At 41.8% G+C, this 12,560-nt stretch overlaps 1 protein-coding gene across 12 annotated transcripts in view; it reads right to left on the bottom strand.

The window, feature by feature from the left end:
- Positions 1 to 10,989, bottom strand: part of LOC119167762 (glutaminyl-peptide cyclotransferase) — an 823,023-nt gene extending 812,034 nt beyond the window's left edge. For 2 of the 12 annotated variants that reach the window (XM_075865226.1, XM_075865228.1), the window contains exon 1: positions 10,584 to 10,855. In XM_075865226.1, the coding sequence (XP_075721341.1) occupies positions 10,584 to 10,669 (86 nt within the window). In that variant the 5' untranslated portion in view covers positions 10,670 to 10,855. Of the gene's footprint in view, positions 1 to 10,582 lie in introns of all 12 variants that reach the window. The other 10 variants (XM_075865236.1, XM_037419291.2, XM_075865237.1 and 7 more) reach the window with 8 other exon arrangements.
- Positions 10,990 to 12,560: the final 1,571 nt, after the last annotated feature.

Raw genomic sequence — 12,560 nt, 5'->3', positions numbered from 1 at the left:
TTAGCATTTTATTTTTATAACACTTTTTAAACTATTTCACTTATTTGTGTAATTATGGTTGTATTGCTTAACTTTGTGTTCTTACTTATATTTAGATCAAATATTTCGTTATGTTCAGGCTAAATATAGTATGCCTGTCAAACTTCCTTCCTAGCTGCTACTCCCTAGCCCTTCTGAATCCCTTCACAGGACTGCAGTATCCACAAATAATTCAATAAGAAATTGATAATGACAGATTATTATTCTTGGTCAGACTTCTGCAAGAATATTTCAGCGATAGAAATTGTCCAGACATGCATGTCAGTGAGAGCAAAAGATGTTCTTTAAAAGTAATGTCCCCAAATGAACAATACAGCATGGTTTCAGGTTATGCACAGATTGCGCTGTCTATAGTCTTATTACAACCTGCAAATATATATTTGAAGTAAATGGGTCCAACTGTGCTGTGAAGCTCCTCCCAATCATTCCAATTTACTTAGTAATTCAATTACAGGTTTAGTGCAGTGGTGCTGCATAGTATCTTGAAATATTATCTGATATTCTGATGAATTAAAGAATATCAGAGGAGTGTGTGTTGCAAAAGCAAATGCTGGAGAGAATTTTCATGTCATCTATTTGTAACACTTGCTTTGAAAAGGTTGAAAGTATGAATTTTTCTCCTATGCTTTTTCGTCACAGTAATGCAATCCTTTCTTTAGCACACCTACTTTGATTTTGTGGTTCATACTTGTTACATGCGTGACTGCCACTTCAACGGAAGATGGAACTTCTCCATGAAAAGTGACACTGTTTCTAGCCCATTTTCATTTTTGTAATGAAAATCCCTGTAGTATATACATGACAATCAGCAGGCAGAAAATGCTACAACTAGTAACACTGCCAGCACAGAACAGTGCACACGCCTCTATCCAAACCTTCTGTTTTATGCAATGCTTTTAGTCATGACAGATGCTTTCTCAACCGTCCACCCTTGTGTCAGCTGGCCTGCTCAAAAAGGTATGTGCGCTCTTATGCATGAAATACCTGCGAGCTTCGAAACATGCACTAATGCTTCAAGGGCCATTGCATAAGCATGTTTCCATGCAACATTACTGATGTGCATACATTAAGCCATAAAAAGTCTATTGCTACTGGCAAACAACAGTAATGAATCTGATATACAATATGGCAAAGTGAACTTGTTAATAAGCTTATGCCACTAGCTATGAGCTGGCTCTGTATGGCGAGCGTCGGTAGCGTTTTCTTGCGGGGGGGGGGGTGGGAGTCAACAACGTGTTGCAAGGCGGCTAAGGCGGAACGCTGGTGTGGCCGCTTTCGCATCCCAATGCCAACCCACATGACTTCCTGCTCCTGTTCAAGTGATGCCCATCGTAGGGCATGGCGCACCTATTTGCATGGGCATTCATCCTCAGTGACGTAGCCAGGGTCCAAACCCCTCCCCACGAAAATTTGATAATTTTGATGTGCAAACACACAAAGGCAAACACACTCATGTATGTAAAAACCTACTTCAATGCCCCTCCCTCCACCACGACTCTGAATTAAATTTCAGGCACCACCACTGCTCAGAATGTATGTTGAACAGTTTTTTTTTTTTTTTCTTTTTTCAAGCCATACACTATAGCAGAAAAAAAGGGCCTTCAAATAACTGTTTCTAAATGAACTACATTACTACGAGACGTGTAGACAAAAATAAAAAAAATATCTGGTTATGTTTGAAAAAGAGCAACAGCTAATAGAAGCAGCAAGTTTAATTGAGTGGAACATGATATCAGTAAGTAATGTTCAGAAAAAATCGTCACCAGGGTGGAGCACACCGAGCCCGTAACCCCCCTCCCCCCGAAACATTTTTTTCCTATGGCACAGGCAGCCAAAAATCATCTTTACAAAAATTGCCCCCCCCCCCCCCCCTCACTAAAAAATTTCACTACGGCCTTCCAACCAACAAACTTTTTTAAGACGGCTCGATAAAAACACCCGTATAAGACAGAAATCATTTAGAACCACTAGGCGAAGTGTATCCCCAGCAAACCATCAATATTTAGAGGATGTCAACAAATGGTCTGAATATCCAATGTTATTTCTGAATATTCAGTGGATATTGAGTGGACACTTGTATTTAAATATTAAAAGTGGATATTCATAAAATATTCGTGAACGTTGTTTTACTAACATATATGCCTAAGCGAGTTCAACCCGAAGGTCGCGGAAGTGAATCCCGGCCACGGCGGCTGCATTTTTGATCGAGATGGAAATGCATTAGGCTCGTGGACTAATTTAGATGCATTTTAAAGGACCCCAGGTGGTTGAAATTTCCGGAGCCCTTCACTACAGCATCGTTTTGGGACGTTAAACCCCAATAATTATTAGCATCAAGACGCCAGAGATATTTTATTATAAAGATAACATTAATGTGTAGCTTTTTCTGTTTATGTACATAGAGCAATGAGATGTTTTTTTAATCAGTTACATTTTTGTGAAAATAACCTGATTTGTACACAGACTAGTTTGCATGTGCATGCATGCTTTTGTATTCACCACACTTCAGCCACTGCAACATTATAAAATTGCATGCAAGTTGTGCAATCAAATTTCAGATTAGCAGCTGTAATGAACATTGTGATTGTATGTATGCATCCCGAAAAATATTTTCAAAAAGAGACTGATTTCAACAACAACTTTTACATGTTACACCACAATCAGAATATCTTGTAAAACTTGATCGTTGTGGGAAGTCACTCGTAAAACGCAGCCTACTCCAGGTCGCTGATATCTCGAGTAGAAAATCAGAAAAACCATTCTGCTGCACTGAGCTGAACGCGCTTGGGCCACTCACAGGATGTGATGGCTCGTTCGGGGCTCGATTAGTACCACAGTATATCCCATGCCCTCTTTCAAACAATTACGGGGGATTACGTCCCACCACCGCGCTCACAACTCTATGGCCACGCCATCCGCATCACAGCCATGTTGTTTATTGAATCGTCTAGGCCCCTAGCCGGCTCTAGCCACATCCGCCTAACACGCTTCCTTGGCTAATGGCTAAATCATACAAATTGCTACACAGTGCATTTTAAAATAACTACCTTACAAAAACGTAACTGTTTTTATACCACGAAATAAGCTGTGAAAGCACTGTTAAAAGTGTGAAGGTTTTCATGTAAACCACGTGTAAACGACCTTATTTTTTTTTTTTTGAGCTGCCATGACGACTTGCCATTGGCTCGCTGCAAGCTGAACGCAGCCGAGACAAGCTCCAGTCAACATAGTCCGCTAGTGGGTTGCGCAACGTGAAGTACTACATTGTGCACGGCGTGCTTAAATATCGTCATTGGGTTTATCCTGCTGCTGAAGCTGTAAACGGTTGGTACTTTTCCCTTTAAGACTTCGAAATTTTCACCCGAGAAAAAACCGAATCCACCATAAGGCACGCAGTCTCGCATTGTGGCTGTAATCTGTTCGTGATTCATCCCAGCGCATGTCTACAAAGGGCCATTCTGCTTTTATCGTTCCTTTATTTGATCATGACAAGCTTATGGCCTCGCCCTTTGATCTAGGTGATTATGGATGAAAAAAACACGCTCGTATCAAATAATCAAAAAAACAATTTGGTTGTCGTATCGCAGGCCCGTTTTCCCTGTACACTTTCCACTTTCGAGGGTTAGGCGTGACCTCCTCCATGAAAGTATAGAAGAATGTCGTTTTAATCAGAGAATAATCACTACACACAGATAGGACTAATCAGTAAAGCATTGCATCAGTGACTCGTAAAATTGTTTCGCCATCATGTTTATTTGTAGATGTCATTTGCGGTCGTCGACTTCTTTGACGCGATGGAAGCTGAAGTTGTACTGGCGTCGTGGTTTGACGACGGTACATGCTGCTGGTCTTGCGCCAAGCCTGATAGAAATGTCCAGCTGGCGAAAACTTTGACCAAGCCTTCAGCAGGGTGGGCGATATATCCGGCCAAAGTGAAAACAAGAGGCGGGACCGGGCTAGTTGGTATTGTCTAAAACAGCTGAAGTGCTAAAAAGTAACAATGGTTTAAGGAAACGACTAGGACAAGAGCTAACTTCCAACTAAAATTTTATTGCAAAGCAGTAAGAATATATACCTGTCACATGACATCGCAATGAAATCAATCAATGCACAAATATAAAGAAAAAAAACTAAGCAGCAGTGAATTTACAAAGAAAAATCTTGTGCCGGTGAGTTCAAGCAATCTAGTTCTTTGTTTTTTTTGTTCGTTGGACGAATGGCTTACTGATGCAGCTTCAACTTGCTATCGCCGCCGCCTCAATGATGAGCCTTATTATTAGAGTGATTAGCCAGCACAGTTTTATCAAACACCGGATTGCACTTGCATTCTTCACAATGAGTCACCAGGAAACCATCAGATTCCTTTTTTACTTGCTAGTTATGTTCAGGTAATCGCACATTGAGGCATCTGCCTGAGTGTCCGGCGTAACTTAGACCGCAGGTGCAGGGTACTTCATATACTGCCGCCTTCTTCACATATTGAACAAACTTATTCGGGTGCTTAATTTTACACTCGTTAGAAGGGTCTTCTTACCGGATTAGTTCTTCCACATATCTGCGACAACTTATTTGGCGCAGAAAATACCACCGAGATCCCCATCCTCTGACCAATATTCTTTAAATTATGTGATATTTCATGCAAGTATGGGATCAAAGCCACCTCCTTACCCAAGGCTGCCTGAGAAACGGTGCACGTGGCACTGACTTTCGAGTCTTTTCGCAGTTTTTCTGATACGTATACCAGCAAGTGGCTAGGATACCCAGCTGCCCTCATATGGGCTATCTGCCCTCTGAAACTTTCCTGAATTGAATGATGCATGACATTGTGAGTGCGCTGTACAAACAAGCACGGACAACACCGTGCTTGATCAGCTTGCTATATCCCGAGGCGAAAGGCAACAAAGGTTTTTTGAACGAGGCTCATAGCTCCAACATATATAGCTACTTGAAAACAAAAGCCTCAGGACCAAGAACCTCAGGGATCCATTTTCGGGTATCTCGTGCGTCAGAGTGGGTGGCGTTGGGCGATCTTTGCACAGCGTTAAATGCCTTTTGAAGGGACCGTTTCTCAGGCAGCCTTGAGTAAGAAGGTGGCTGTGATTCCATACATGCATGGAATTTCACACAACTTACACTCAATCGATCAGAGGGTGGGGGTCCCGGTATTTTCTGTGCAGAATAAGTTGTTGCAGTTATGTGCAAGAACTAATCCTGTAAGAATACCTCCTAACGAATTCGAAATTAAGCACCAGAATAAGTTTGCTCAATGTGTGTGAAGAAGGCAGTATATGAAGTACCCTGCACCTGCGGTCTCAGTTACATCAGACAGTCAGGCAGATGCCTCAATGTGCAATTACCTGAACATATCCAGAAAGCAAAAAAGGGATCTCATGGTTTCCTGGCAACTCATTGTGCAGAATACAAGGGCAAGCCGTTGTTTGCTAAAACAACTGTGCTGGCTAATCACTCTAACGATAGTGTAATTAAGGCTCATCATTGAGGTGGCTGCGATAGCGAAGCTGCATCAGCAAGCCATCCGTCGCACCAACAGAAAAAAGAAGCAAAACCGCGATTCAGCCTAGTTGGAATATAGTCATCTTGAAATTTTTGTACAAGCACACAGGGAAACAGAAAGACAAATGGGTGCAATCTAACAACTGGTTTATTTTTTGAAAAACATTCCCTTTATACTCCTCGGATCTGGGCTCTCTGGTCACCAAAAAAAAAACAATAAATGCACTGCACAGATATTGAAAATAACGATAACAAGTTCAATGATTAACAGACATGAGCGAAATTTCTTTCTCTAGTAAGGCTGCCAAAGGGTGGCTAAACACTTGTCCTTCTGCTTGTCTATAAGATAAGCCTCCATTATCTCTCTTGACGTCTTGTTTCAATTCCTATATACCAAAGTAGAGTCGCGAAAACAAGGAGAGCACACGCACTTATTGCAATGCATTGTCAAATGGGTGTTTGGGCGACGTTTCAGATTTGACATATGCTCCCTTAGCCTCGTGTTAATGCACCTGCCAGTCTGCCCTATATATACACAAGCACACGACAAAGGTATGCAATACACCACATTGTGTGCACATTCAACAAACTTGAGTTTATGTTGAATGCTGCATTCCTTATGTGTGCTGGTCACTCTGTTACATTTTTGGTTGAACAACGCGCACACTCCTCCTATTTAGTTTTTGGCCGAAAACACCCCCTTAACATCCTACTTTCTGGCCACCTTTTTTATGCTATGCGAAAGTGTGTTAGCCACCCTTCGGTAGCCTTACTAGAGAAAGAAATTTCGGTCATGCCTCGTAATCAATGAACTTATATTATATGGGATCCTTTTACTAAGACTAACATTAACAAATTAGAAAAAGTGCAAAAAAGAGCAGTTCGTTTTGTCTACAATAATTTTTCGAGGACTTCTGTTACTGACCTATTAAGCAGAGCTCAACTTTCATCTTTATCATTAAGATACCGTAACTCAAGGCTTAAGTTTCTGTACCAACTAATTAACGGCCAATATCAAGTAGACATAGCCGATATTTTTTCTTTTTCTTCTGGCTACTCTACCAGGCAGAGACATGACCTCACCATAACCCCCTTTCCCACACGCAATAATTGCTTTAAGTATTCATTTTTTCCTCGCACCATAGTCGAGTGGAACAAACTAATGCAATTGTTTCAGCACCCTCATTGGCATTGTTTTCCTCGGAATTAGAAAATGCACTAACCAGTTGAATTGTTAAATAGCATTACATATCACTGTACATGCTTGTATAATTGTAGTCTCCTATTTTTTATTGTATGTTATTGCCAGTTGAAGTTTGTATTTGCCCTATACACATTGTATAACCTGTATATATTATATGGCATTGTACTTGCGATTTGTTCATGACTAACTTCATGTACCACCCTGCTAAAATCACCAAATGGTGATTGCAGTATCTGTAAATAAATAAAAAATAAATAACTTGTTATCATTATTTGTGATATGTGTGCAGTGCATTTGTTCTATTTTTTTTTTTTGTGACCAGAGAGCGCAGATCTGAGGGGTATAAAGTGAATGTTCTTCTAAAAATAAACCAGTTGTTAGATTACGCCCGTTTGTCTTCCTTTCTGTGTACCCCGGTGCTTACGCAAAAATTTCAAGAAGAAAAAAAACTAGATCACTTGAACTCACCGACACATGATTTTTTTTTTTTGTAATTTGACTGCTGCTTAGTTTTCACTTTTTCTTTATGTATTGATTGATTTTATCTTTGTGCATTGATTGATTTGATTGTGATCTATGTGTCAGGTTCTTACTGCTTTGCAATAAAATTTTAGTTGGAAGTTAACGCTTGTCCTCGTTGTTTCCTTAGACCGTTGTTACCTTTTAGCACTTCAGGTTTTTAAGTCATGAAAGTGAAAGGCCTTTTCTGTAAGTTAAAATTTGTCTATATTGGCGGTTCGTAAACACATCTGTGTTTTTCACACATGTGTGTTTGTGATCACTTTTGAGTAGAGATGTGTCTTTTTTTTTTTTTTTCACTTCAACCTCTCCAATATTATGTTAACTCGCGTACACTGTTTGTAGCATGCATGTCGAAACGGCAAAGCGTCGCGCTCAGGGCTGCAGCTGAGCATATAGGCCACATCTAATCATGCCCGTAGTCCCAATGACGTGCATTCCTTGCGTTTTCTTTGTTTGTCACTGGAGCTGCATCAAGTGTTTTGGACGTCAAAAGCGGTCAGAAGCGCTCTTGGTAGTACATAGAACAGAACAGAGAATATTGTGCAAGATTTGTCTGCGACAGGCTGTGGGAATGATCACACTGCTAACAGAAAGTTATGCAACATAGCTCAAATTATTCGGAAGCTAACCAGGACGATTCGCCGCTGTTTGATTTTTCTGTGCTAGTTCAGACAGCATTTCTCACAGCCAAAACAGTTGCATCCGCATCCCAAAAAAGGCTCTTCATTGGGGGTTGCCCAAGCTTGCATGTAGCCTATATCAATCTTCGTGTTGTCTGTAGATGTGAACCATGCAGTGCAGAGCTGGACACTCTGGCGCTCTAGACCAACATGTTGCCCTCTGTACGAGCTGCAAGCAGTGCTGTAGATGTAGTTGAAAGCTGAAGTGCAATTTAAGCTGCTATTACTCTCGGCAAGTTGTGCACTGCTCTTGCATATAGAAAGGCTAGCAGTTACAGCAACTGAAAATGTACAAGGGTAGCTTGGGCTTGGTTATTTCTAATTAATCCAGACACTGCACGCAGGACAGAGACAAGAGAGGCACATCACTGTGTTTATGGACTCTCTTGTCTCTGTCCTGCATGCAGTGTCTGGATTAATTACGAAAGTTTACTCTATAACTTATTGTTAATCACTGAAGTGGCCTTGATGTTGAAATTGCACATTAATAGGAAGAAAAGAAGGATAGGAAGGTTAGCCACTTTTCAGACCGGCTGGCTACCCTGTAATAATAGATTAAACACTATGGTAAAAGAGACTACTAATTCGTGCATAATCTTGCATTGTGAATGTATAATGTAATCAAGCAAGGCTGTATTCATGCACACATAAATGTGTACACATAAAACAATATGCGTGCTTTTCACCCTTTAGAATATGCATTTAATGTCTGGTAACTATTACAACTAGAGAACCTAATTTCTTCATCATTATGCTCTGCTGGTGCAATTCATTGGTTTCTAAACAACATGTTTAGAATGTTTAGGCTAAATACCCATATGTGGTGACACTCATTATTGGAACTGCTGTCATTGCATTTGTAATGCTGTTGAGGTAATTTTTCAAAGTCCAGATTACACTCTGAAACGTGCTTCATACACTGCTCGTTGAGGTTCAAGTTTTCCTTAGCTGTGTCAACACTGGTGTTTATACACATGCACATATTTGCAGGCTACCAGTGCCCTGACTGACTGACCACTGCCATCACTATGACAGATCATCCAAGACCTTTGCTGAATTTGATGCAATAAATTTAACTAAAGGCAACCATACCGAGTTAACAGTCTCACTATTTTGTAGCATATGGTGCAATTGCATGCACGTCTGTCCGCCTCAGTGGAACAGTGGCTAAGGTGCTCAACTCCTAACCCAAAGGTCACGGGTTCAATGCCGGCTGCGGCGGTCACATTTTGATGGAGGCGTGATTGTAGAGGTACGTGTACTATTCAGTGTCAGTGCACGTTGAAGAACACCACATGGTTAAAATTTCCAGAGCCCTCCACTACATTGTTTCTCATTTGTATTGTGGTTTTGGGACGTAAAACCCCACATAGTATGCATATCTGCATTGCTGCACCTGAAAATAAGTGTCATTTGATATATCAATGTTATTGTAGAACTGCTGTGGACAATCTATGGATGTTGACTCTCGTCAAAATGAACATCCTCTAAATATTGTATTAATATTGCCGAATATTATATCAATATTGTGTGTGAAACTGATGTGGACATTATATGAAGGTCCACTCAGTTCAAAATGGACATCCTCTAGATATTGTATAAATATTAAATTAACCTTTGTGGACATTTATTGAAGATAAAAATATCATATGGTTGATATTTATTTGATGTCTACTGGACATTACATGGTTGGCTGGGTCGTTTGCTGAGTTACAGAACGAACGTGTCCCAAAATGAATCAATTGGATGGCAAGTACTGCTGACTCGGCGAGTTGGACAGGCGCATTCACAAAACGCTCTCACGCTAGAATTGGAAAAAGCATGCGAACGGGAAGGTTTGTCAATAGGAAGCAATTGAAACGTCAAGAAACAATTTCAGAGAAGTACTCGAACAGTTAAATATCACAAAAAAAAATGCCTCCCGCATCTTCCGGATGCGTCGCAGAGTGGGGAGGGGGGAATCACGTAAATGTTGCGCGTAACTGGGTATGGTTAGGGAATGCTTAATGGCTATTTCGTCTTTATTATTCTTATTTATTGAATGGAGGAGAAGTGTTGCCTTCAACGAGTGATGGGATGCTGATAAGCGATATAGTGCCTACATATACGGGGTGGCCAGTGAACGGTTGTGCAGCTTTTTACTAGCAGAGGCTGCCTGCGTCAGTCTTGCAAGGCGAGAGAGGGTTTGGAAATACATAATTGTTTGTCTTTCTTATTCTTATTTAAGGAATGAAGGAGAAGCGTTCCGTTCAACGAGTGGTGGCACGCTGATGTGCGATCCAGTGGCCAGTGAACGGTTGTGCAGCTCGAGCAGCCTGTTTTTTACTAGCAGACGCCGACTCCGTCGTTCTTGCGAGGCGAGAGAAGGGGGAGCAAATAGTTGGCACGAGACGCAAGCGTGCGGCACGATACGCAAGGCGCAAGCATGCACAGTGGGGGGACGCCGACGACGAGTGTTATGGTGCTACTAAGAAATGCCCCGCATTTTAAACTTGCTTAAGGATATGAGCGTCGCGGTAACGGAACAGAAAACCGAAAGTGGAGGCAGCGTAAACACGAAGTGACATGCCGAGCAGGCATCGGTACGATCAAGATGAGATCAGTTCGAATAGTGAACACTCACCTTCAACTCGTTCCAAGTGACGCCTTCGGTGAGTGTGATGAGAAGCGCCAAGATAAACTCGACCAGAAGACCCGTGGCGATGAGCATTACAGAATCCGCGTTGACAGCGCAGGAGCGAAGATCCGACTACTACTACCACCCGCACACTACACCGCAGCAGTGGACTCACAGAACACCTACCAAATTAGAGAACGCAAAACTGTACCTGTACCTTTGGGCAACGCCTCCTCTAGGAGGATGCCTGCCGCATGAGAAAAAAAAACAGCTGCCACACCCTTTCTCTCTTTCAATTGAAAGTATTCTCGGTCGCTAACGTCACCTGTGGCGGACGGTGCAACAACGCAAGACTTTGCATAGCCTCTGAAACAGTGGTGCACAGTTGCAGGTCTCAAACAACTCTCGATGGACGCGCCCCTATGGGCCGCAGATGAAAAACGCCCTAGCTGTATTATCGCCCGCTGCCGTGATAATAGATAAATAGATAAATGAGTATGGTTGTACCCTTAAGATCGGGCGGTGGCTAGCGCCTTCAAGCCGTCATACTAAATAAACCCAAATATATATTTATTTTTTTTTCCTTAAAAAGTGAGTTTGAGGAATCGTACTTTGCAGTGAAGAGTTTAATTTTCACTCGTGCCTTGACTTTAGCCACCAATCAGATAACCTCCTTCTAGTTAAGTCAACTTGCTTAAAGTCTGTTTTGCCTTCCCGGTCCCAAAACGCCAGTGCTTTGAAAAACTCTGCACCATCATCCTGAACTATAGAGTGAAGCCCTTTAAAAAACATTATCAAGTGTTCGGCAGTTTCTTTTTCCTCTCCGCACGCACTGCAAACTGTGTCCACCCCTTCGTATCTGGCCCGATATGTCTTGGTTCGCAGTACTCCCGTCCTTGCCTCAAACAGTAGAGAACTACCCCGAGTATTATCATAGATCCTTTCCTTGGCAATTTCCTGCTTAAAAGTTCGATAGATCTCTAGTGCGGGTTTCTTAATCATGCCCATTTTCCACATGCCAGTCTCCGTTTCCTTCGCTTTCTTCTTAACCGATAGTTCTTTTTGGTTTCGCCACCTGCTGTTTTCTGAGTATTTACCAGTCAACTTCCTGGTTCGCTTCCTCCATTCTGTATCGACATTCTTCATGTACAAGTAGCTGAAAACCTTCCTAGCCCAACGCTCCCCCTTCATTTCTCTCAATCGCTTCTCAAATTTTATCTTGCTGCTAGTTTCCCTGCCCTCAAATGATGTCCATCCCATATCACCTTGTACGCCCTGATTTGGTGTATTCCCGTGAGCTCCTAAAGCAAGCCTACCTATTCCACGTTGTTTAATTTCTGATCTTGCTTGAACTTCTGATCTCATGCAAAAGACCGCATTGCCGAACGTCAGCCCAGGAACCATGACTCCTTTCCATATTCCTCTCACAACATCATACCTATTGTAATTCAACAGTGCCCTATTTTTCATCACTGCTGCTTTCCTGTTACCTTTAGTCGTCACGTATATTTCGTGTTCCCTCAGGTACTCGGTCCCATTGCTTATCCATACGCCCAGATATTTGTATTTATCTGTTATCTCTAGCGTGACCTCCTGTATCCTAAGCTCACTACCTTCGTTGTCATTGAAAATCATGACTGCTGATTTTTCCTTACTGAATCTAAAATCTAACCTATCTCTCTCATTACCGCAGATGTCCATCAATCTCTGCAAATCTTCCTTGTTGTTGGCCATTAGCACTATATCATCTGCGTACATTAATGCTGGTAGTGCCTGATCAATAAGTTTTCCTTGTTTGACTAAAGAGAGGATGAAGCCCAGACCACTTCCCTCTATTTTTGCCTCTAATCGTTGCAGGTACATCATGAATAATAAGGGTGACAGGGGGCACCCCTGCCCAAGCCCCCGTTTTACCTCTGCATGCTTGGATACCTGTTTTTCCCACTTTATAACTACCTAGTTACCTTTATAGATACCCTTTAAA

The sequence above is a fragment of the Rhipicephalus microplus genome, chromosome 6, assembly GCF_043290135.1.
Source record: "Rhipicephalus microplus isolate Deutch F79 chromosome 6, USDA_Rmic, whole genome shotgun sequence".
Taxonomy (NCBI): domain Eukaryota; kingdom Metazoa; phylum Arthropoda; class Arachnida; order Ixodida; family Ixodidae; genus Rhipicephalus; species Rhipicephalus microplus.
Note: the sequence above shows the minus strand (reverse complement) of the source record. Positions and strands in the feature narration are given on the sequence as shown.